The sequence below is a fragment of the Lissotriton vulgaris genome, chromosome 2_1, assembly GCF_964263255.1.
Source record: "Lissotriton vulgaris chromosome 2_1, aLisVul1.2, whole genome shotgun sequence".
NCBI classification, from domain to species: domain Eukaryota; kingdom Metazoa; phylum Chordata; class Amphibia; order Caudata; family Salamandridae; genus Lissotriton; species Lissotriton vulgaris.
In genome coordinates, this window is record NC_141687.1 from 982,976,443 (window position 1) to 983,003,837 (window position 27,395).

Consider the following 27,395-nt stretch of genomic DNA (forward strand, 5'->3'; position numbering starts at 1 on the left):
GTAGGACCATCGACTCATTGTCGGAAGGACACCTACCCAAGGCGTTCAACCGCCATCGTAATAAGGGCCCTTTAATCTGCCCAAGTCAATGTCTGTATTTTTTTAGCCGAGTTTGAAAGTGTAACATTAGCACAATTCTCTACACACATGCACACACACATGCATGCACACACATGCATACAAACATGACACTACCAAAGAAGTTCTGTTGCACAAGACTGCCTTCAACATATCACAGAAGCAACCTCAATTCAAGCAATTCAGACTGTTAGCATAAAAAGCACAGACTAATACATAATTGTTAGGCCAAATATTAGATTAAAGCAGTTGAGCAGGACAAATTGTTCAAAGCCCTTATAGACATGTTTACCTGTCACTGTATTCATATCGTGGAAATGCATAATATTTTAGTGATATGTTATTCTGATATTTACAAAGTACTATTTCTCTGTGAATAGTTAAGCAACAGTTACAGGTGTTCAGTGTTATTTCTTTGTAAAAAAAATGTCTTTGCTTTTTTCTTTACCAAGCTTTTCCTCCTCATACTGTCATCTGCTAGATTTAGAGGGAGAACACCTTCTGTATAATATTCAGTTGCCTTGTTGCACATGATGTGGGGATGTAATACATATTCTGCCTAGCACTTTGCCATGGTCACTGCCCTAGGTTTGATGTTTGTGGTTGCCTAGGCAGCCAAGAATCATGCTAAATATCCCAATTTAGATGAATTCCCAACCAACTCATTTTCTTGCAATTTGTAGTTTAGAGGTGGTTGCAGAAGAATTGTGGTATTCCATTAAACATTCATGGTAGAGTCCAGCAGCTGAAGCCTTGTACCAAGCAATGGAGACAACTGAGACATAGACCTGACCAGAATGTATTAGCAATTGTTCAAAAATAACAAAAAATCTGTTAGCCAAAATCTTTGTTAACTCATGCGATCAATTTCAACTGCTTATTGTGAAATCCAAGATTTTCTGCTTTACTATAAAATGATTTTGACAAAGGAGCACTGGCAATTTGAAGCATTTCTGGATTTAGTCATGCCTGACAGTCAAAACCCATATAAAGATTTTTATCTGCCATAAAAGCACCCTTTCTTTGAAATAATGGTTCATATTTACCACCTCTGGAGGCATTCTGGTGCCCCTACTGCATAAGGAACTCTCTAACATTGCCTTGTTATAGAACAGAATCTGCTAGTAACTTTCCGCGAGGCGCTATGTAATTAGAGGAATATGTACCTAATATTTACTTGGAACAGACTGAGCGAAAAATCGCATTTGGCCAGGGTTTCTTGAAGGTGCCAGAGAGAAAGGAGTACTCATACACTGACTTGGTTGTTTAACCAAATTTGTATTCATAAATCAATTACCAGTATTTACAAAGCATTTAAGAGAAATTGTTATTTACTATGTATGCATTTATGCATTTAGTTTCCTGTATTTCAGTCTATGGTGGAAGTTATGGCCTATAATGGGGTCACTTGTAAGTATATCCCATTTGTTAGCCAATATCTTTTGTATCTGTCCTGAGTTCTCACTGTAGGTAAGGATGACTCTGTTGGTTTCTTCAGTGGTGTTTTTTTCAGTGTTAGTATCTGAGGTATTGGTCAAAGTTTGGACATGGTCTATTTGATTTACTCTGTTAACGGCTCTATGGAGGACCCATTTTGGGTAGCCCCTGTCACTGAATCTCTGGATCATGATGTCTTTTTCCAATTGGAATGCTAATTCAGTACTACAATTTCTTCACGCTCTCAGCAGCTCTCTATAGGGGATACTCCAGTCCATTTAAGGGTATCTGGATGGCTACTGAGAGCATGAAGCAGGGTGTTGCCAGCGGTTGTCTTGCGAAATAGACTGGTTTCGAGGGCATCACCTTATGGTATGATCAGGACATCCAAAGATTCTATGGAATGCCTGCTCATCGTACTGGTCAGAGTGATGTTATGTTTGCTGTTATTGAGTTTCTCTATGAACTAGGTGGTCCTCTCCTCGGTATCCGTCCAGATTACAAAAAGGTCATCTATATAGCGAAGCCAAATTTTGACTTTGCCAAAAGATAAAGTGAGAGTACGGTCAGCTTTGATATCCTCCTCCCATTGGCCCAGAAAGAGGTTGACAAAACTTGGGGCAAAACATGTGCCCACAGCTGTACCAAGTGTTTGTTTATAAATGGTACCATCAAACATGAAAATGTTATTCGTAAGGTATAGGTGTTTCATCTCTAGGAGCATGTTAGTATGTTCTAAGTACTCTAAGGGTCTTCTTTTGAGGTAGTGGTGACATGCTTCAATGCCCTGTGCATGATCGATGATCGTGTACAGGGAATTTAAATCTATAGTTATCATCAGATCGTTAGCTTCCCATTTAATTTCTTTGAGTTTAATTAAAACATCTTTAATGTCCTTCACATGTGATGGAAGTCCTGTGACATACTCACGGAGAAAATGGTCAACCTATTTGGACACATACTCTAGGGTACTCTCCTTGACATTTTGCATATGGATCTCTATTGTTTGCACATATGGTTTAACTTACACTCCATTATGCTTACTGTGCGTACCTTTGCAATTTTGGCAAGTATAATATGGGCACTATGCCACTGTAGCCTACTTACTCATAATGCTGGAATTTGAATCAAATAGTTCCTGATCATTGCAGGATTACGTAACCACGATTGTCCGAATACCAGGAATATGTGCACATGGGCTCTACATACAGTGATCCTTTAGGTACCAATCACTCTGTAACGTTAGTGAATTTTCTAATGAAATTGTATAATCAATGACTATAATGTGTAACAACGTTTAGTATTTTGCATTTACCCCCGGGTGCAGATAATCCATGCATTTGAATGGCTACTATGTACTCTCTAATATGGCCGCAGTAGTTACTATGACTACTTGTCAATCAGAAGTCTGTTTTTCCTGTCCGCAGCTATGTAATGCCTCCTATCGCGTGTGTTATGTTGTGTGATCAAGTCAGTTTCACTGACGAAACGCGTTACGAATAAACACTGGTTTTCACTCTGAGAGCGAGCCCTTCTTTCAGAAGACTTTGTGAGCATTATTGTTACTGGGAGACCTGCCAGGTGTGACTGGCCACTTGCCAACGGGCCATTGACTTCAGGAAACTTGGTAGTTTGTGGAATATATATATATATATTTATATATATATAAATATATAAATATATATATATATATATATATATATATATATATATATATATATATATATATATATATATATATATATATATATATATATATATATATATATATATATATATATATATATATATATATATATATATATTACCTACTGGCGGTCGCCAGTAGGTAGTTATAGTTAGGATTTTTTTCAATGTTAAATCTCAACATTCTATTTGGAATAACTTTGGCGCCGGTTGACGAATCTGCCTGAAAATTTCCTCAAAATGGCCTCGCGGCGTTCCGGTCCTTCCCTGAAAGTTTGGGGGGGATTCGTCAAGCGGGGGCCGAGATAAAAGGGGGGTCCCAAAACGCGTTTTCCCCATGTTAATTTCCATAGGGCGGTCGATTTCACTTTTAGCCCGAACGGCTGAATGGATTTCCACCAAACTTGGCAAAATTGTAGGGACTGGTAGCCCGATGTGCCTTTGCTATGTCTCAAGATATGTGCTCCAGTGGATTTTGAGTAATTAAGGTTCAAAAAAATATATATATCTATAGCAGCGCTCCGGTACGCGCACCGGTACGCGCACCGGGCGCGCCACGCGACTTGCGCGCAGAAAGCTGATTGGCTCTGGGGTGTCTGTAAACATTCTAAACAGTCCGGAGCGGCCGCCATCTTGTGTCTCGGTAGGATCGAGACACGAGAGGTGGCCAAAACAAAGAGGGAAATGACCATAAGGGGGCAGAGTAGACCCCCCCTTGACCCCCTAGGTTTGATGTGGGGGCCATAAAAGGGCCCCGCGGGGCAAAAAAAAATTTTTTTTTTTGATTTTCGCGGGGGGAGCGCCCGGTACGCGCACCGGGGAGCGTACCGGGGAGCTTACCATGGGGAAAAAGAATGACAGTTTTAAAAGTAGCTGTTTAGAAAAAAAAATGTTTAGTTGTTTTTTTTATACATACACATACATATATATAAATGCATATGCACATATATATATGCATATATGTCTATATGTGTGCGTGTAGAGAGAGGTAGAGAGGTAGAGGTGTAGAGGTAGAGAGGTAGAGAGGTAGCGGTAGAGAGGTAGAGATTAGTAGAGAGAGAAGAAGAGAGAGGTAGAGAGGTAGAGAGTAGAGAGTGAGTAATAGAGAGTAGAGAGTGAGTAGTAGAGAGTAGTAGAGAGCAGTAGAGAGAGTAGCAGAGTGAGTAGTAGAGAGTAGTAGAGTGAATAGTAGAGTGAGTAGTAGAGAGTAGTAGAGAGTGAGTAGTAGAGAGTGAGTAGTAGAGAGTAGTAGAGAGTAAGTAGTAGAGTGAGCAGTAGAGAGCAGTAGAGAGTGAGTAGTAGAGAGTAGGAGAGAGTAAGTAGTAGAGAGTAGTGGAGAATATTCCAAAGTTTGGCACAGCACCACTTTCACAATGAGTCCAATCAAATCATATCACTTAGAGTACTTATTGAAGCGCTGAATCTTGGTGTATATTCAAATGCTTTTATTTTCCTTAAGTTTATGTACCACAGCCAGCCGAAACGTTTCGTTCTGTACAACAGAACTTCTTCAGGGCGTTCTTATTTCCTTCAAGTTATGTCGGTATCCCGTTGTCATATAACTAGATATTTCTTCCAAACGTTAGACGAGACATAAGTATATTCTTATTAAAAGTGACTAGGTATCAATTTTATCCACACAATTCGGGCAGACTTGAGTAATTTATAGCATCCTCAAAGTCAGTCTTTCAAAAATTCCAAAGTATAGGACATGATAATCCAAATCCAAATGTTTCTCAAGAAAAGTCATTTACAATCGTTCGGAATATCGGTGTTTGGGCAGATATGATCCAGGGACCCCCAGTATGCAAGGGGAATTAGTCCCCCCTCTGCAAACGCGCCAGTGGCCTGCATTGCAGAGAGGTGTAACAAGGGTGTGGCCTAATTATACTTCTCTGCAATGCAGCTCCCTCGCGCATACTGGAGGCTCCTGGTGGACTAGTTGACCCCAGGGACCCCCAGTATGCAAGGGGAATTAGTTCCCCCTCTGCAAACGCGGCAGTGGGCTGCGTTGCAGAGAGGTGTAACAAGGGGCATAGTCTCATTACACCTCTGCAATGCAGCCCCAGGCGCATACTGGAGGTTCCAGGTGGGCTAATTGGCCCCCAGGGGCCCCCAGTATGCAAGGGGAATTAGTTTCCCCTCTTCAAACATGCACGGGGGCTGCGTTGCAGAGAGGTGTAAAAAGGGTTGTGGCTTCATTACACCTCTCTGCAATGCAGTCCCCTGGTGCATACTGGAGATTCCTGGTGGGCTTTCAGGTCTTATATAGTTAGGAATTAGCATTAAAAAAACCTTTGAAATTCACTGAAAAAACCATAGGTTTCACACCAGTTATAGTTAGGAATTAGCATTTAAAAAACCTTTGAAATTCACTGAAAAAACCATAGGTTTCACACCAGTTATAGTTAGGAATTAGCATTTAAAAAACCTATTAAATTCACTGACAAAACCAGTTATAGTTAGCTGGAAATTTTACTGACATAAAACCATTGAAATTCCCACGTTATAGTTAGTTGGACTCACTATAACTTGCGCGCCTGCAATGCACTGCTGATGACGTCACATATTACATCACTCATGACATGGTCAGTGACATCACTCATGACATCACTGATGACACCATCCTTGTGACAGAGTGACAGACCTAATTTCAGTGTAATGTAACGCTTGAAACACATATTCAAAAATAGAAACAAACATTTTCAAAAAAATGGAGATACCCAAACCAGTAACAACAACCAATTCAGTAATTCCACCATCTATATACTCATCCACTCATTCACCAACAGTTCTATATAGTCACTCATATATATACTCACTCATCATATGTAGTGATACACCTATACATCCTGTTACACATCAGCAGTCATCCAAAAGTTACTCACACACATACTCACACATGCACATAAACTATTGAACATCCATTTATTTGCATATACATTTATACACACACTACCACCTTACTTCTAAGGAAACTTACACATACTTACTCTCTTAAACAATCACTTATAGAAACACATACTTATTTAAACAGGAACTCCTACAATCTCTCACTATATATACTATACTCACTTATATACATCAATACTCACATATACTAGATTAAAACATATGTCATTACTAATGAAGACACTAGTGAGACAGTCATTCACTCACTAACACACACATATACACACTCGTCCACCCATACAGTCCTGCACATATGCTGTCTTCAAAACACATACAAACAGTGAGTCAGTCACCAACCCCTGCAGCCACTTATACACAAAGAGAAACACTGATACAAACATTTAAATATTTAAACAATACTCGCTAATATATGTATTCACTAAGATTCACTTAATAAGCCAGTTAACCAACCAATTTTTTTTTAAAAAAACATCCATTTACACACTTTTTAAAACATTTATTCTTCCATCGACCTTTACAAATACATATATAAAACAAATTTATTTTTCAGAAAGACACACATTCACTGGATGGTGTCATCAGTGATGTCATGAGTGATGTCACTGACCATGTCATGAGTGATGTAATATGTGACGTCATCAGCAGTGCATTGCAGGCGCGCAAGTTATAGTGAGTCCAACTAACTATAACGTGGGAATTTCAATGGTTTTATGTCAGTAAAATTTCCAGCTAACTATAACTGGTTTTGTCAGTGAATTTAATAGGTTTTTTAAATGCTAATTCCTAACTATAACTGGTGTGAAACCTATGGTTTTTTCAGTGAATATATATATATATATATATATATATATATATATATATATATATATATATATATATATATATATATATATATATATATATATATATATTTCACCAAACTTCCCCTTGCAGAGAAGAAATGAGTCGCACATATATATATATTCACTGAAAAAACCATAGGTTATAGACCATATATAGTTAGGAATTAGCATTTACAAAACCTTGAAAATTCACTGAAAAAACCATGGGTTATAGACCATATATAGTTAGGGATTAGCATTTACAAAACCTTATTTTACTCGCACAAAACCATTGAAATTCGCATATATAGTTAGTTGCACTAACTATATATCGCGCACCCGCAATCCACTGCTGATGATGTCACATATTACATCATTCATGACATGGTCAGTGACATCACTGATGACATCACTGATGACATCTCAAATGACATCACTGATGACAACACCCAGTGACTGTATGTTTCTGTAAAGTTAAAATATGTCTTACATATTGAAGAATGAGTGGATGTATAAGTGTCTGGATGAAGGATTTAGTAGGTGCATGACTGACTGTATGAGTGAGTGATTAAATGTGTCTCACTGAGTGCATGGGTTAGTGACTAAACTGTCTTAATTTGTGCATCATTATGGCTGTTGTTCTGTAAACTGCTGCATGTGTTGATCAGTAGCTATACGAGTAACTATATGGGTTATTGATTGGTTGCCCAAGTATTTGTATGGGAGACTGAGTGTGTGTGTGGGTGGCTGGGAGGTGTATGACTCTGTGCATAGATGTGTGAGCAGTTGATTCACTAGATGTATGGGTTCAAAAGTGCATGTGGAAACAGCTGTATGGGCGGTTGACTGTGTGCATGACTGTATTGGTGAGTGAATGGATATCTCAGTGCTACATGTCAAAGTAAGTACATATGTAAAACACAGTACATGTGAGAGTTGACATATATAAATAACTGTGCATAAGAGCCAGTGAATGTGTGAGTGGCTGTATGGATCATTGTGAACTTGTATCAGGGATTGTATAGGAGAGTAAATATGTGTTAGTATATGTTTGAATAAGTAAGGTGTGTATAACTGTATGGTTGAGGAAATGGAGGTGTGATTGATTCTTTGCATGACTGACTAGGTGTGTGAGTAACTCCATGGATGAGTGACAGTCTGTGAGTGTCTGTTTACACTGATTGTATCTAAGGTTATATTAGAGTCTGAAGAGGTTCATCGTATTATCACATGAATGATGTCATCAGTGATGTGATAAGTAATGTCAAATGAGATGTCATCAGTGATGTCATTTGAGATGTCATCAGTGATGTCATCAGTGATGTCATTTGAGATGTCATCAGTGATGTCATCAGTGATGTCACTGACCATGTCATGAATGATGTAATATGTGACATCATCAGCAGTGGATTGCGGGTGCGCGATATATAGTTAGTGCAACTAACTATATATGCGAATTTCAATGGTTTTGTGCGAGTAAAATAAGGTTTTGTAAATGCTAATCCCTAACTATATATCGTCTATAACCCATGGTTTTTTCAGTGAATTTTCAAGGTTTTGTAAATGCTAATTCCTAACTATATATGGTCTATAACCTATGGTTTTTTCAGTGAATTTCAATGGTTTTTTAATAGCAAATATCAAAAGCTGTAAAATGTGAAGTACGTGGTAGGTAAAAACATTTTCGTGTTTATGCACGCTGATGTGCTTTGAACGCTGCCCCCCCTCCTCTTTTCTTTTAGGAGTATTCTCTCTTTGCAGATAGTGAAGGGTAGGTAACGCAGGCCTTTGCCCCCCTTGTAATCCGTCGTGCCTGCTTCCCTCTCCATTTGATTGATTGTTATCCTAGCATTTATTGTTTTGGAATTGGTTCTCTTTGGTTCATTCTCTATTTACAAACAAGCACAGAGTCGCAATACTCTGTTTAGTCTTTGCAGATAGTGAAAAATTGTTAAAAAAACAAAAGGAATCAAGCAAAATCAGTAGGCCACTAATGGGATCTCTTTTTGACCTCGCTAAAATAGAAACATTAGGAACAACCCCTCATGAGAAATACGAAACTAGTGAGAGGAACTGAGCTCGACGCCATGATGGCTGCAAGACAGCTCGGCTCCGCCGCCCACCCCGCCCAAAACAACGACAAACCCTATGCAAATATTATAAATATATACAACACACCAGCAAAGTAACAGGGTAAAACGTTTTATTAAATAACTATTTACATGGCAGCCTGCTGCAATATCCATCACTGTTCCTGTCGAGGTAGCAGGCCTAGGGGTGGAGGACCGTTGTGCAAATTGCCCGGGGACGACACCATGCGCCTAGGCTCATCCCCAGTACATCCAGAGGTGATGTCCGACAAGTTGTGTGGGGGGATGCCTTGCTGATGCCGCCACCCCCACCACCACCTTCTTATTGCCTGATCCGGCTAGCTCAATCGATCGAGCATGAGACTCATGCACTCTGATCTCCTTGGCCTCAGTCAAGCATCAATATTAAGATTTTCATAGGTGAGTGTAGGTTCATGGTTTTCCATCCACAGACTAAAAGCCTGGAGTGGCAGTGAAAGAACAATAACTAGGTAAGAAGGAAGGCAGAGGTTGTGGGAAGGACTCTGGATATGGTATGTTGCTTGGTCCCTGAGATGCTTCGATGTCACTGCCTTGCACAAATGGCATAAGTCCTGGATGTTGAGTGCCATAGTTGAGGGTTCGGAGCAGCGCTTGTAACACTGTCTGAAGCTTATTTGCACCTGCTGCAGCTTCACTATTCTCAAAGTAAGTGGGGGCTGTTTGTGGACCTGACTGCATTGGAAAACAATGTGATGCGGTGCCTCCCTGAACCGCTTGACGGAGGCCCCCGAGATAATTGCGCCTGCTCCACACCTTGTACCACAATCCGTTTGACCTGAAGACACGTCCTGCGGTGCCCTGGTCCGACCATCACATATACCTGCGCCAGGAGACGGCGTGGGGTGCAGTAGAAGGGAGAGGCGGCGCGAACGAGCCTCCCCCACCTCCCCAGGTGGAGGTTTCTCAGCTACACCCCAGCGCTTCACTCGACCAGCTGACTTGCACCCGCTCTTTCGACACAGTGCCTCGCTCGGCCAGCTGAATTGCGCCTGCTCTTGCTATTACAACGTCTCACCCGCCATCCAACGGAATTGCACCCAATCTTGCGGTACAATGACAGGTGGCTGCTACGGAGCTCACAAAATGGCGGTCGGCTCCACAGACTTGAGCCTAGCCTGCAAAGATGGCTCTGGGCAACCGTGGAACTCGGACGCTTGACTGCTAGGGCATGGGCCCCATTCCCAAAAGAGTTCCCTTCAGCCTTGAAGATTCTACAACAGTCACCGAGACCCCCGACTCCCGTAGACTTCCGGTGGGGAGCGACTGCCATGATTACTCGCGGAATGGCCACGACATAGCCACGAGATGGTGATGCTCTCATGCTGACGCCAGCTTCAGTCTGAAACATCCAGAAACACTGTAGACTACCAATTCGATCAGTTCCGGTGGAGCCCCAACGTGACCCGGTAGAGAAGAACTTGCCCTCCCCTCTTTGACTGATGGTTCTTGTTGCCTGTCCCTTCTCTTGTCATTTAACAGAACTTTTTTGACTGCTGCAAGGGGTTGTGTTCCGACCGCTGGTTGGTGGAGACATTTTGACTATATTCTGGACCTGCGTTGTCGCGTAATGCGTCATATGACGCGCCGCGTTAGCGCACCCGGAAGTGCTCCGGTGCGCGAGGCGCAGCTTCCCGGAAACGATCCAGAGCGCAGCGCGTAACGTAAGCATAACAGATCATGTGACTTGTTAATAAAACTTTTCATTGGTTCATTTTACTTTTGTTATTCTAATGATGAAAGGCTTGGCCATATGACCTAAAAATAACACTTTTCATTGCTTTCGAACATTTTTTTTGCCCAAATGATGAAAGCCCCACCTTTTTTTTTCTCACTCTGACTTGTAAAGCAAAGTACCCAGATGCATTTACAGTTTATCACTAACAATGTTCCAGGCTAATGTATTTTCCCGGGAAATTTACAACTGTCCTGCAAGTAAAATATTCCTATTTCGAGAAAAAGGGCGTTTCTTCGTCCCATGAGGGAGCCGTTGAGCAAAAGAGGCTCGGCCTGCTGTCTTAGTCGCTGATAGGCATGAATATCGGATTCTTATCGATCACTTTATGTTGCAGGAGTGGAAAACACAACAGCCCTTGACTATTTATCTTTACTGCGTTCCTGCGTATTATACCTTTTAACCGTCATGTAATCGGGCTGCTTTATTTCACTTGCCTTTTACTCATTCGAAAACAGTGGCTATTATTCAAAACTATACCCAAAAAGGTACTACTACCATGTTTTGCTTTAAAAACCTTTATTGTGAAAATGTCAGTATACAAATACGGGCCTATAACCACGTGGGCCGGCCACGGAGCAAACTGGAATCGTATATGATGAGGGGACATTTACACTGCAGAAGAACGTAACGGGCGGGCCATTAGGTTGCAAGAACTAAGGTGTCTAACAGTTGCGGAATCGGTGGACGTACATTTTATAATTAAAGTACGACAGGGCCAGTTACAATAAAATTATCTAGATATACATTTGCGGGCAAGTACCATGGGTGACGTTAATTCGATCTTTCAATAGTACAGTAATCAATAACACATCAGAACTTAATATCAATAGGGATGTCCAAATGTTCAATCAGTACTCGTCCCCGCCCGCCATGTGCTTCAAAACTGCATACGTATCTTGTGATATCAAGGTTGGGCAACCAGTACACAACAAGGAGTTACGAGTCCCATTTATACCGGCGCCATTTTGGGCGAGGCCGGGCAGGTCCAGGATATAGTCAAAATGTCTCCACCAACAAGCAGTCGGACCAGAACCCCTTTCGGCAGTCCAAAAAGGTTCCGTTAAATGACAACAGAAGAGATAGGCAACAAGAACAATCAGTCAAAAGAGGGGACACTTTCGTGAATGGGGCCCATGCCCTAGCAGGCAAGCATACGAGTTCCAAGGTGTCCCAGAACCATTTTAGTGGACCAGGCCCAAATCCAAAGAGCCGGCCGCCATTTTGAAAGTCTTGTTGCAGCCGCCTTTCGCTGCACCGCAAGAGTAAGCGCAATTCAGCTGGATGGTGGGTGAGACGCTGTAGCCGCAAGAGCGGGGCAATGCAGCTGGAAGGCGAGTGAAACGCTAAGGGGCGCCCCACTGCAGATGAGGCGCCTCCACCTGGGGAGGCGAGAGAGGCCCGTTTGCGCCACCTCCCCCCCCCGGGCACCACACGCCGTCATTCGGCGCAGCATTGTAGGATGGCCACACCAGTGAAACTTGCTGGACACCACCTCGGTGCCATCCGGATCTCGGCGCGTTCGAATCACTGTACCGCAAGAGTAACCGAAACTCAGCTGGATGGCGGGTGAGTCGCTGTACCGCAAGAGCGGGCGGAACTCAGCTGGATGGCGGGCGAGTCACTGTACCGCAAGAGTGGGAGAAATTCAGCTGGATGGCGGGTGAGTCGCTGTACCGCAAGAGCGGGCGCAACTCTGCTGAACGGCGAGTGAAACGGCAAAGGGCGCCGCACTGCACATGAGGTGCCTCCACCTAGGGAGGGGGGAGAGGCCCGTTTGCGCCGCCTTCCCCCCCCGAAACCCCCCCCAGGCACCCCACGCCGTCTTTCGGCGCAGCATTGTAGGATAGCCACACCAGTGCGGCAACTTGCTGGACACCACCTCGGTGCCATCCGGATCTCGACGCGTTGTGCTGCCTTCGGCCTATTCGCACATCGGTCCGCTACTGACGCCGCCTCACAGGCCAACGGATTTTGCAGGCTTTTTATAGCCCAAAGCCGCATAACAGGTCATGTGACTTGTTTATAAAACTTTTCATTGGTTCATTTTACTTTTGGTTTCCTAATGATGAAATGCTTGATCATATGACCTAAAAATAACACTTTTCATTGGATTGAAACATTTTTTTTCACAAACGATGAAAGCCCCACCTTTTTTTTTCTCACTCGGCAATCTAAAAAGGTTCCGTTAGATGACAACAGAGGGGACAGGCAACAAGAACCATCACTCAAAAAAGGGGGTGGCAAGTTCTTCCCTACCGGGTCACGTTGGGGCTCCACCGGAACTCATCGAATTGATAGTCTACAGTGTTTCTGGATGTTTCAGACTGAAGCTGGCATCAGCATGAGAGCACCACCATCTCGTAGCTCCGTCGTGGCCATTCCGCAAGCAATCATGGCAGCCGCTCCCCACCGGAAGCCTGCGGGAGTCGGGGGCCCCCAAGACTTTTGTAGAATCTTCAAGGCTGAGGGGACGCTTTCGAGAATGGGGCCCAAGCCCTAGCAGACAAGCGTCCGAGTTCCAAGGTGTCCCAGGGCCATTTTAGTGGACCAGGCCCAAATCCGAAGAGCCGGCCGCCATTTTAAGAGTCCTGTGGCAGCCGCCTATCGCTGCACCGCAAGAGTGGGCGCAATTCAACTAGATGGTGAGCGAGACGCTGTAGCCGCAAGAGCGGGCGGTAAACAGCTGAATGGCGGATGAGGCACAGTGCAGCAAAAGCGGGCGGAAAAACGCTGAATGGACACTGAAATGCTAAAGGGGCGCCCCACTACAGCAGACGAGCCTCCACCTGGGAAGGCCCGTTCACGCCGCCTCCCCCCCCCCCCCCCCCCCCCGGGGCCCCCCACGCCGTTTTTCGGCGCAGCATTGTAGGATGCCAAGACCAGTGCGGCAAGTAAAGGACATCACCTGGGTGCCGTCCACATCTCAGCGAGTTGTGCTGCCTTCGGACTATTCGCACAACAGACCGCTACTGACGAGGCACAGTGCAGCAAAAGCGGGCGGAAAACCGCTGAATGGAAAGTGAAACGCTAAAGGGGCGCCCCGCTACAGCAGACGAGCCTCCACCTGGGGAGACCCGTTCACGCCGCCTCCCCCCCCCTGGGGCGCCCCACGCCGTTTTTCGGACCAGCATTGTAGGATGCCAAAACCAGTGCGGCAAGTAAAGGACATCACCTGGGTGCCGTCCAGATCTGAGCGCGTTGTGCTGCCTTCGGACTATTTGCACAACAGACCGCTGCTGACCATTGTTGCTTCTGTTTAAAAAATTTTTTTTTAACGTGTTTACTGTTTTTGGTGCGTTGTATATATTTATAAGTTATTAAAATGTTATAATCCTACTACTTTGTTGGAGTGCTATATATTTTTAATGTGACACATAATTGTGAAGACTTTGATGTACAAAAAGGCATCCCTGGAATCTTCCGCTTCAGGCTCGGTCCCACACACCCTCACAGTGAGAATCCCCTCCCCAATAACAATACAGGATCGTTATCAGATAGTAGGAACGCGTGTGGTGTGACGGATCTCATCGGGTGGGGGCCTTGATCTACTGTAACTCCTTTGAAGAGGGGTGATTCTTTACAGTTGAGGCCATAAACTACATCCGCAGGGCTACGTGATAGCCTGGGACCGGCCTGGACAATCAGACACAAAGGAAGAGGAATGTCAGAGGGTGCGGTAGTGAATAGGGTGAAAAGGAGGTGTCGGGCGGGCACAGGGTGTGATTCTCAGGGAAGAGCAGCGCAGATGTGGGGAGGTTTATGGCCCATGCATAAGACAGAGAGCGGGGGTGACCCATGCGTGGAGGAGATGCTTGCGAGGGTGGGGAGCCATGCTGAGGATCGGCGGCGTGCAGAGAGTGGGTCTGGTCAAGGCATCTAAAATGGCTGCCGTGCACGACAAAAGTGTGGCATTGAAAAAAAAGCAAGATGGCGCAGACAATGTTTATCAATACGAATTAATTTATAACAATTATTTTTAACAATATATTTACTCGCAGTGTCAAAATGGCGGTCAACACTTCCTGATTTCCTTCGAATCGAACGTTAACAGACGTCACGATCGGCGGCGTGCAGAGAGTGGGTCTGGTCAAGGCATCTAAAATGGCTGCCGTGCACGACAAAAGTGTGCCATTGGAAAAAAAGCAAGATGGCGCAGACAATGTTTATCAATACGGATTAATTTATAACAATTATTTTTAACAATATATTTACTCGCAGTGTCAAAATGGCGGTCAACACTTCCTGATTTCCTTCGAATCGAACGTTAACAGACGTCACGCAGCAAAAAAAAAACAAAAAACGCTCACGCGCAGCCGCTGGAAGACAAGTATCAACATATATGAGCATCCTCAGCCACCCTCAGAAAATATAGGGGGTCAGGATACGTCTCCCATACCCCCTTATACCCATTTCTCACATTGTTTTTCCTCCATCTTGTAATTTAATTAAAACGAAACACAAAATGGCGAATTCCCGTTTCGCGTCCCGGTTCGCTACACAGTTCGCGAACCGGAAAGCGCTTCTACCGCAAAAAAACAATATTTTTTTATTTGCCCCACGGGACCCTTTAATAACCCCAACATCATTCCTAGGGGGTCAAGAAGGGTCTACCTTGCCCCCTTTCATTAAATTCCCCCTTCGTTTTTCTCCTCCTCTTGTCTCTCGATCCTACCGAGAGACAAGATGGCGGCCGCTCCGGACTGTTTAGAATGTTGACAGACACCGGAGAGCCAATCAGCTTCGCTTCGCAAAGTTCCGTTACGCGAAAAGTTCGCGAACCGGAGCGCTACCCGGGACGCTGTCACAGATATATCTGTTTTTAAAACGTTAATTTCTCAAAATCCACTGGAGCACATATATTGAGACCCAGCAAAGGCACATCGGGCTAACAGTCCCTACAATTTTGCCAAGTTTCGTGCAAATCCATTCAGCCGTTCGAGCTAAAAGTGAGGCCAAACGCCCTATGGAAAACTCAATGTTAAAAACGCGTTTTGGGACCCCCCACATTTTCAGGGGCTGCTCAGAAACAAAATGTGCCATTTTCCTGCAAATTTCAGCCGATTCCGTCCACAAACGCCAAAGTTATTAGACATAGAATTTTCAAAAGTCCCATAGAGAAAAAATCCTAACTATATATACCTACTGGCGACCGCCAGTAGGTAATATATATATATATATATATATATATATATATATATATAGATATAGATATAGATATAGATATATATATGAACGAAAATTCGTCACCAGCCAAGGCAGACGCCTCAGCCCAACACTCCAGCGCTGACGAAAGAACGGACCCAAATTTTCAGTGCTTAAACCTTCGTGTTTATTTCAGCAAGCCTGCCGCCGCCATAACGCGTTTCGCCTTTACAGGCGGGAATTATTCAGACAAATCTCTGGAACTGCCATGAGCTCCTGCTTCGCCCCCAGCTACGCAAATTTATTCGTGGGCTGGTGGGAGGAGCAGGTAGCCTGGGCGCCAGAGAATCGAATATGGACAGAGAAAACCGTATCGTGGTATAGGTATATTGACGATTTATTTTTGATGTGGAATGGTTCAGTACATGAGGGAGAAGAATACATTAGATATTTAAATCTAAATGAGAATAATCTGAGATTCACTGGTCAGGTCAGTTTGGTGGCAGCTAACTACCTCGATCTTCAAATTAAGATCCAAGAGAATATGACAACCTGTTGTCTCTATAGAAAACCAACAGCGGGCAATAGCACATTACACGCGCTAAGCAGCCACCCCTCCAGATTGATCAACAGTATACCATACGGAGAGTTTCTCCGACTTAAACGTAATTGCTCAGTAGGCTCTGACTTTGATTTAGCAGCCAAGGACAGCCTCAATAGATTTTTAGCAAGAGGCTACAATACGAAACTGCTAACAACTACTCTCCAGAAAGTATCCGAGATACCGAGAGAGGATCTTTTTAAGAAGAAAGATAAAAAGGTTGATGATGGCATATTTCGCACTATAACCACATTCTCACAAGATGCTGACTGGTTCAGAGGGACCATAAGAAAACACTGGCATATCTTGAAAACAGATCATATTATTGGAAATGATGTGCCAGTGAACCCTCTGATCACATTCAGGAAAGCACGCTCCTTGAGGGACGGCTTGGTCCAAAGTCACCTAGAACCAATTGTAAAGAAAAAAGGTACATTGCACGATGCAAAAGGGTTCTTTCCCTGTGGAAAGTGCAAAGCGTGTTCGGCCAGCAAACGCACTTTGTCCTACAAAGTTAAGGGCTTGAAAGATGGTAAAAAGATCAACAAATTCATGTCTTGCCAGACCACGTTTGCAGTTTATTGTTTAAAATGCCCATGTGGGATGAGATACGTGGGTAGCACCATCAACTGTGTAAAGCTGAGAATTTTAGAGCACATACGTGCCATCACATACAAGGATTTTACTTATCCGGTGGCTCTCCATTTTTTCATCAAGCACAAGAGTGACAGGAATATGTTACAATATTTTTGCCTGGACCATGTACCTAAAAATGCTAGGGGTGGGGACAGACTGCAAAGGTTGCGCAGATTAGAGTCCAGATATATTGTGGATTTGCAAACAAAAAGCCCGGAGGGCCTTAACGGTGGGGAAAAATTGGCAGTACACTTAGGTGTATAGGAAAACATGAACTTTAGAAACAATGATGGTTAAGATTTTCTTGTACTGTAAGACGAGTATTCTTGAAGAGTAATAGTATTTGACATTATGTGTGTTGACTTCCTAGGTGTTTGAATTTCCTTTTTTGCTTAAGATGGGACATAAATAGTATTGAATTAAACAACTGAGACACAGGTAGCCACAATGTTTGTTATAGTATGTAAGAAATGTAACTCGTTTGTTAGATGGTAACAATAGAACATGCAGGCAACCACAATGGTTGCCATTGCTGATCCACGGCAAGATTAGATCTGTCAAACTGACGGTTTTGAATACACTTGATAAACGTAAATGGCATTTATATATATGTTGTTGAATGTAAGCCATATATCTGTGTAAACAATAGCAATATACAAAGAATGAATTGAAAAATGTTCCAAGATGGCGCCCACAATTTTGCGGGTCGCTTATAGTCCTATTTTTGTTTCCATAATTTGGGAGTTACAAATGGCGCTGCGCTGCTTGTTACGCGTAGACACAGAATAAGGAAATTACCGAAACGCGTCTGTCAACGAAATCAATAACACTGCTTTGCTAAAGTATCCCGCGAGTGCTGTCTCTTTTTCCTGGTAAATGGGGGAAACTTTGAAGCTTGAATATTATGCGACGCACCAACGGGTGATGGCACCCGTCCATAGAGTGACTGGTGTCCTTGGAGCAGCAATATATATATATATATATATACATATATATATATATATATATATATATATATATATATATATATATATATATATATATACACATATATTTGATCAAGGAAGGTGATCCGTCCGAAATGCGTCATGGCTCATTGAATTTTGAAAACCTGGCCCAAACCATGCGCTCCCATTCAACCAATGATGTTTTCCCTTTTTGCGAAATTTGCACATTACATAGCGGATTTGCACGGAACATATACATTGTATATATAGATATATTTGTGTACATGATTTTAACATGGTATATACAAATTGTTTATTTTCCATAATTGATTGCAGATTTTAATCAATTTATTTATTGGGAAGTAATCATGATGAGTCATTGGGAACAATGAGCTAAACAAACAAAAGAAGGGTGATATTCTCTTTTAAATCTGTTTAGTTTTCCACCTTAAAAGCATGGTTAAATGTAAAATTTGTTTTGGGTCAACGGAATGCAGTTTTGTTGTAACTGTACAAAAACATTTTTATACTCAAGCGCTACTGAACCAGGCTGAAGTATGTTTTTTATTTCCACAGGCTGTGGGGTCAGCTGACTGTGTATTGGCACTTTAAGAATGATGGGTGTGTAACCGACCATGTGGGCCAAATTTTCCAATTGCACATCATTGAATTGGTGATAAGCGTTGGCAAAGTGCCTTGTCTCTTTGTCAACATGTGGCACTGTTGATAAAGTTTTTTTGAAAACAGCTCGTAATATGACATGTTAATATGAAGCAATGAATTGTCCGTGTTTAGCAACCACTTGCAATACATACACGTTTCTAACCAAATTTGTACAATTATGTTAAAGAAAATGTGAAGAAACACTATTTCTGTACTAAATGGGTAAAATGAAGTCTGTCCTTTCTGTCAGTTGACATGTGGTCACTGTCGGATGTGATGTTGAACAAAACTTTATTTAAAATGGCCGCGCGCTCCTCTAATCACAACCAGTGATCAAGACTACTGTGTAGTCGAAACGCGTTTGGCAGCGGCAATAAAGAAACTTTGAAAATCTCACCTGGCGTGGTCGTTTGTGGAAAGAAGTGTGAGGGACTCAATCCAAGGAGTCCTATTAAGACGACGCAACTCTCGATCTGGTGGAGGCAGTCAATACTTGGATTTTTTCTGGATATATATATATATATATATATATATATATATATATATATATATATATATATATATATATATATATATATATACACATATATGTGATCAAGGAAGGTGATCCGTCCGAAATGCGTCATGGCTCATTGAATTTTTTGCTCACCATGCCATTGCAGTTTGGACTCAGCCATATGCAAATCAGTCGCAACCCTTCTCCCCATTGAAACAGTCCAGACCTAACAGCCCGGCCAGATCCTTCTGGAGCGTAAACAATCATCCTAAGCAAGCATCCTGGTGCTTTTTCGCTGTATCAACCTCCATCAGCCTGGCAAGCTTGAATCCAATGGCATAGTGATATAGTAACTTAATTAATACAAAATATTTAGTATACATTATATAAATGTATCAATATGAAAATATGTATATACATATACATATATATATATATATATATATATATATATATATATATATATATATATATATATATATATATATTTGTAGTAATACATTTGAAATATATCTTGTATTGTAAAATACATACTTTTATTAATTATGTTACACTTTACATATTTCTATGTATTTAACATACATGTTGAAAAAACACATTTACAAAAAACTATAAACAATAAAATACGTTTTAAAAAACAATGAATGCTATAAAATGTAGAAGAATATTATATATTTTATTCAAACCCAATCTGAACAACAGTAGAGAAAGTGTTGGATTTTGGAGTGGTCGAATTTACTATACCCACTCCAAACAATGCAACAGTAGGGAAAGCAATCGATTTTGGAGAGATGAAATTTACTGTTTCCACTCCAGTCAGGACAACAGTGGGGAAAGTATTGGATTTCAGAGGTATAATATTCACTATTTCCACTCCTGTCTCTGCACCATTAGGGAAACTGTTGGATTTTTGAAGAGTTAGATTTACGATTCCTACTCCAGTCAGTTAAACAGTAGAGAAAGCATTGAACTTTGGAGGGGTGAAATTTACTATTCCCATTCCAGTCTACATCACTGTAGGGAAAGTGTTGGACTTTGGAGGGGTTACATTTATTATTCCCACTCCAAACAATACAACGGTATAGAAAGCGTTGGATTTCGAAGGGGTACAATTTACTATTCCCGCTCCAACCAGCCCAATAGTAGGGAAAGAGTTGGACTTTGGAGGATTAAAATTTACTATTTCCACTCGAGTCTGTGCATAAGTAGAGAAAGTGTTGGATTTTGGAGGGGTGAAATGTACAATTACCAGTCCACTCAGCACAACAGTAGGAATAGTGTTGAACTACGAAGAACTTAATTTTACTATTCATACTGCAGTCTAAGAAAGAGTAGGCAAAATACTTCACTTCCAACACATTACATATATGAGTAACCCCATGACTGCAGTAAAATATTAAACTCAATTAAAAAACATATTAATTAACATAAACTATGTATATCAATCTAAAAAACTAAAAACAATAAATCACTTTACAAAATTAATATAAAAAAATCAATTAATTAATGTTTGCTTTTCAATTAATTACCTTCCCACTCTGCACCACTACAAACCTATCAGTCCACACCTAAAATATACCAGAAACAATAACTGTTCCATAAGATACATATTTAAAATAAGTTAAATCATTAATTAAAACAGGATTCCGCCCATTTTGGATAAGTGGGACGCCTTGCATTTGTCTAAAATCTTGGTATCGCTCTATAAACAGATACTGAAGGATGAAACAGTTCCGTAATCCTTGAAGGGATCAATATTTTCCCCTATTCATATACAGGGCGACAAGGGCAATGCAAAAAACTACTGCATTGTCACCCTGATTGACAATGACGCCAAGTACTATGCAGGGGTAATTCTGGAAGAACTTACATCTTGGGCCTCAACTAAGTCCATTCTACCTATAAATCAGACCAGCTTCTGCAAGTACATGGGAACAACTACCAACCAGTAGCGGCTGGTGACTTTCGAAAGTGGTGAGGCGGGTGCAGCACTTAAAAGTGAAAACATTTTGGAAAGAAGGACATGCTGAAATTTGAAAGGCAGAGGTGATCGGGGGACATTCTATATGTACGTTTTACGCCTACAGAATGTGCACTGATCAACCCTGCAATATAAATTAAATGTATCGCTATAGCGGGACTATTGGCAAGCCACACACCATAACAGAAACCAGAATTAGAACCAGCACAGCACTGAGGGTTCAAACACTGGCACACCCTGGATGAAGCACACAGGCCTGGCTGCAGTCTCACACTTATTTTTACAACCGTCACATGTGTTACTTTACCCAACATCTCAAGTACTCATGCATTCCAGGTACTCACAGTTCTCATTTACTTGCAAGCCTCTCCTGCTCACATGTACTAACCGATCTCGGATGCTCAAAAGTCAAAAACATTGCTCCCCCCCCCCCGATCCACACCGAGCCGCACTTTTCTGCAGAGGAGGTTCCGACTCCAGGAGGAGCGATGCTTGGTGCATTAGCAGCTCGTCCAGGCCCGTCACAGGATCCCAGGGGAGGATTCAGGAAGTGCGGCTCGAGGCATGGAGAGGGGAACTGTCAATTCAATCTAAAGGTCGAGCGTGCTGCATACTCGGAGGGACGCCCCGTGCTTGTTTAGTGCGCTGTACCTGGAGGGACTGTGCTAACGCTCCATACCTTTTTGTGGGGAGATGCACTGTGCCTGTCACCCCGTTGTGTGTCTACTGCATTGTCGGTCTGTTGTAGGGCTCACTATATCTTCAGTTCGGTTGTCAGTTGTGAACTAGTGTGCAACCTGCAGAAGGGTGTGTACACAGTACAGCCTGAGCCTGCGGGGGATGAGTGCCCTGTGATTCCGGCTGAACTGTGTGGAGAGTGCATTGTTCACCTTGCAATGTCAGGTATGTGGAGGTGAGTGGTCTGTAGGCTCCCCTGAGCCGTGCATGGATGCTGCAGTGCTAAGGTGATGAATGCACTCACTGTTAACCTCGATATAGGTAATTGTATTGTCAGGTCTGCTGCGTACACCTTGCTGTATGGGAAGGAATAAGTGACCGGTTCCTCCTGATGTGGAGTAAGTGCGTTGTAAGTGCTGCTTTTGTTTTGACTACATTCATTGTGATTGTGCAGTGGGGTGAGAGCAACGCTATGCAAACCACACCTTGAAGGGTGAGTACAATATACACTCTGCTGTGAGTACACTGTTACCAAAAGCACATTAATTACTCATTGTTTTCAGCTTGATCACGGGGTTTCTCTCGGAGCGGGTTGAAACTGGTTAAAGGAAGGAGGGAAATACGAAACCAGCGCAGGAAGCAGTACTTGAAATCCCGCCTCCTATTGTCATAGGGTGACTGTATCAACAGTCATCTAGTCAGAGGAGGAGGCGGGATCCTAGAACTAAAAGAATGTTCTGAGCTTAGCTACGTCAGAGATCCGGGCGAGCCGAAAATCTGACCGAAGTCCTGGAAAACCAGCTGCTTCAGGTAGCGCCTGCTTGCCCTCACCACAGCCTCACAGACACACGCGTGATTTGGGCGATATTGAAATCGGACATCCACCACACATGCGCAGTGTGTGTTTGTACACTGCCTTGCTGCACTGCTACCAGAGTGCCTCAGACCACCAGTCTCCTTTCGATCTCTTTCTCCTTCTTCTGAGACTGGTGGTGCTCCGCCCCATATGCCCATATGCAGGAACCGCGCCTGATACCAACATCAACGTACTAGTAAAGGAGAAATTCCTAAGACACCGCCTGGGCATACTTCGATCCTTCCTCACCTATCTCCCTGGAAGAGAAATCAAGGACCTATCAATTGTCGCTTCTGTGGTAATGGAAGGGAAGATCTTCTTCACATAATGTGTACTTATGTACAAGTCTACTGAAAGACCGACGCATATTGCTCTGTCCCATCTTCAACCAAGATGCAGACAGGTGGTGCAGGCCTGCTTTGATCCAACTGCTATGCAATTAAACCGCCTCTTCACACGATTTCTCACCACAGTAGACAGAAGACTGGCCCAATTTTCACCTTGTAATGAAAGAAAAGGCGTGAAAACTGATAAAACTGACCAAACATAGCATTGCTACACCTGATTAACTGGCAAGGACTTTTACCCCTAAAATGAATCTGAACAGGCGGCTACAATTCCCTCCTTCTTTGAACACTATGCACTTTGCACTCAATTAGAGAATTACAAAATGCTACTATACCCGTCAAGCTTGCATAAGAGGCTTTTATCAATTACTTTCTTAAAACTATGCTTTTAAAGGACTATCTTGTACAGCAGAAATTGCACCACATAAGACCACACGTGACGCATTGCCACTTTAACAAGAAGAACATTGCAGGCACATATCAATGATGGATAAGTTTTGGGGAAACACACAACAACTAAAGCAATATTTGAACAAGAACAATCCCAGTATACGCTGACTGATAATCCCTTTCTTCAGAACTGAACACAAATTTAGGAAGCTGTCTTCTTATATACACACTTTTAAAATGTTTTATCTTCGTACTACAATGACATTACTGGTCGAATATAAAAAGGAATGACTGCACAAAAAAACTGCTCCTACTGATTCATATCAGTATTAGCTTGAAAGCTCAAAGTTGTATCCCCAGCGGCCTGCACCTCATGGGATTATTATTATTATTTTTAATATTATGCATAAATAATGTTAAGGGATGAATATAATGTCATGAGTATGCAACGGTGTTCATTATTATGCATAGGAAACTTACTTAATAATACTACCAGGACATGTAAAACATAAGTATGTATGTTCTACGTTTTAAATACCATGCACCCTGTCCTATGAACCTTTAGGGGCTACCTTTGGGGTGACGTGTTAGTATTTAAAAGGAAGGTTTAGGTCTGGAAAAGGTTTATTTTGCCAGATCGAAATGTCATTTTAGAGTTGCACCCAAGGCTGTGGTGGCAGGCCTGAGACATGTTAGAGTGGTACTTTAGTGGTTGGCACAATGAGTGCTACAGCCCACTTTCAGTATTTAATGTGCAGGCCCTGGCTACAGGTAGTACCAATTAGTAGGGAGGCAAATACCGGTCGGTAACGGCCAAAATTTGGTAATTTCGGTCGTTACCGACCAGTATTTGGAAAATGAGATGTAGGTGGGCATTTTACTGATTCGGTAATTTACCGAATCGGTATTTTAAGGAATTGGTAAATTACTGATTCCTTAAAATATCGAATCGGTAAATTACCGATTTTGCTATGTAGGGAGCACTCAAATGAGTGTTTTTCCCCTTTTAGGATTCGTTATTTAACTACAAGTTGGTGGTAAATAATGAAAACCTTGGAAAAAGCATTTTTTTTGCTTTTCCAACAGTGCCATGTTGCAGAAATACATGCCCTTAGGGCATGTATATATGCAACATTTGCACCCATACACAATTGAGGGGTGCAGCAGGGTGTCAAAGTGACACCCAGCCACCCTTCAATGTTTCCCCCTTTTACCGAATCGGTAAATATCAATTCGGTAATTGGCATTCATTCCTATGGGCCTCCAGGCCCATCGGTAATTTTTTCGGTAAAAATACCTACATTCCATTTGCCTGTTCTTAAATACCGAATCGGTATGATTCGGTATTTAAGAATCAGTAATCTGAGATTACCTACATCGGGCCCTAAGTGTGCAGAATCGCAATGTCATTAAAAATGGGTTCAGCAAAAAAAGGGCAGTGAAAGCAAAAATATGACACATTTCCAGCAGGCACAATTTAGGAGTCACCACAGCTGCGACCTGTGGCTGGCTCCCTGGAAGCCTTGGCACCGGCTTTGCGACCCTTGGCCTCAGAGGTAGCAGAATCAGTGCCAAGGACACAGGGGTGACTCGTCCTTATTGGCATCAAGATCCAACCTCTTTGTTTTTTGCTCACTTTTTACTACACTAATAGTGAATAGTAATGTAATATTCACTTTAAGTGTTATAAAAAGTGGAGCACCATGATCTGGAATGTGACCTTCCCTATATGCATGTGGATGACATTGTGCTTGTGAGAGAGAGTGTCTGTATGTGTGAGCATGCATGTCTATCTACTTGACCCTGTTTGTGTGTGAGTGAAAGTGAGTGAGAAAGAGCGCAGATAATCAGTGAGAATTAATGAGACAGATGGCCTGATTTGGAGTTCGTGGATGGGTTACTCCGTCACGAACATGGTGGATTACCCATCACCATATTACAAGTACATCATATCTCATTGCACTTGTAATACGGTGGAAAGGTAGTGATAAATCAGGCAGAAAGTGTGAGTAATACGAGTAGGTCAGAGTGAGGGAGAATGAGAGATTTAGAGAAAGGGTGACTTTGAGTGACAGCGAGCGACAGTGAGCGAGAGTGAGTGAATGAGAGTGGTGTAAGTGAATGCAAGTGAGCGAAAAGTGAGCATGTGCTGCTATGCTTATGTTTCTACTCCAGGACCTAGAAAAGAAATTCTTGCCACACTAGCAGGGGCGGCTCCTCTGCTGTGGCGGAGGAGTGTCGCCCCCTCAGTCACACCTCTTCTCTGAACAGTGTAACGAAAGGAAACATAAAAGGATAATACATTTTAGTTTCCTTCCTTTGTGGGCGGGCCGGTGGGCGGGCCTGCTCTGCTCACGTGGAGCAGGGCAGGAGAGGAGTGTTCTGCCCACACCTAAGTGCGCAATGACTCTTTGGTTGGCCCCCTCGGGCTGCCCAAACCAGTCATACGCACTTTACCCCTATTCCCAGCATTACATTTTCAGGTAATTATTCCCTTGTCATATCATGAGGGCACCCTAAAATAGATCATATTTACAATGCACATTTACCTGTGTTGTTTGCTTCTATTAATCATTCAGTTGTTATAAAACTTCAGATGGTAATGTTTGTGATGTTCTTAGGTTTAAGGTTATGTGGAAGATTTATAGTCAAAGTTCATATTATCTCACTTCCTGTGATGTCATTAAGGTCAAAGGGTGTGTGATGTTACTTCTGCTAACCCTAGCATTTTGGTGAATTGATGTCTATGTGTGAGTCAGAGTCACCTTGCCATAGGGGCAGAGGGGCCTGTGTTAAGCCCCTGTTGGTCCAATAAAATATTCTCAGCAAATTTGTAAAACTTGGACTGCTTTCGCCTATCTAAGATACATTTCGCCAACTAGATTGTGTAATTGTGTCATTTAAAAACAAATGCACATTTTACCTTTATTTCCAGTCTCTGCTGCAACAAATTCCACAGCCTGGTCGATGCTTCGAGGGTTTGTCACATTCAGTATTACTGTCTTCAGTGTGGGCGACGAGCAAGCTTGTAAGTCTTGGCTTCCCTTTTCGGTCAGGCACGCAGCAATGACGCCAACTCCGTTTTTGTCAAGTTGTCTTGCCAGAAGGTTTCCAAAGCCACTGTCACAGCCTGTTATGAATACATACTTCGTATGCATATCACTGACTCGGAGACTGTCTTTGATGAACCAGCATACGGTAAAGAAACAAAATGTGACCAAAAAGCCTGTCAGCTCGGGTTTCATCAGGAAAAACTGCAAGCAAACAAATAAGAAGTTAGTTGTTTTTTATTCTAAATCTTTCATTTGACATTTATTTTGTTAATCGGTTAACGCTTTCTTTTTGAATTGAGAAATATTTGAAGTCTAAGGAACAGTGTAATCCTGAGACATCAAGGTGCCTCCAGGGTGTACCCCTTCAACTGTTTGATTACTATATTACAAGTGGACCAGGAGTATTCCCTTCAAGAAAACCCTTTCTCTCTCCTTTGTTGTTTGATACTAGTCTAAGGAACATCTCCAGTTGGCAAATATTAGCTGAGCCTGGTGAACTCTCTGGGCTAAATCCTGGGAGGAAATTGTTAATCACCAGAGGAACTGGGAATGGGATCACTAAATCCCCTGGTAAATTCTCATTTCAGGAACCGTAAGAAATTTCAGGTGACTAACCCCTCCATTGTTGGTAACTCTGCCAAACAAGTTAACGGATACACTTTGTCAGACCCCTTTCAGCAGTCCACAGGGCCAATAAGGGCTTCATGGCCACAATTGTGAGTATTGAGTCCTTTTACCACAGCTGCCCTGGGGCCTGCACTATTCTGGTTCTTCAAACTGGGACAAGTACAACTCTTTCTGCA

The 27,395-nt window shown here is 42.5% G+C and overlaps 1 protein-coding gene across 1 annotated transcript in view; it reads right to left on the reverse strand.

Moving 5' to 3' along the window:
* Positions 1–27,395, reverse strand: part of LOC147731512 (retinol dehydrogenase 7-like) — a 251,079-nt gene that overhangs the window by 61,239 nt on the left and 162,445 nt on the right. The window contains exon 3 of the mRNA XM_086956557.1: positions 26,463–26,793. Within this exon, the coding sequence (XP_086812683.1) occupies positions 26,463–26,793 (331 nt within the window). The remainder of the gene's footprint in view (positions 1–26,462; positions 26,794–27,395) is intronic.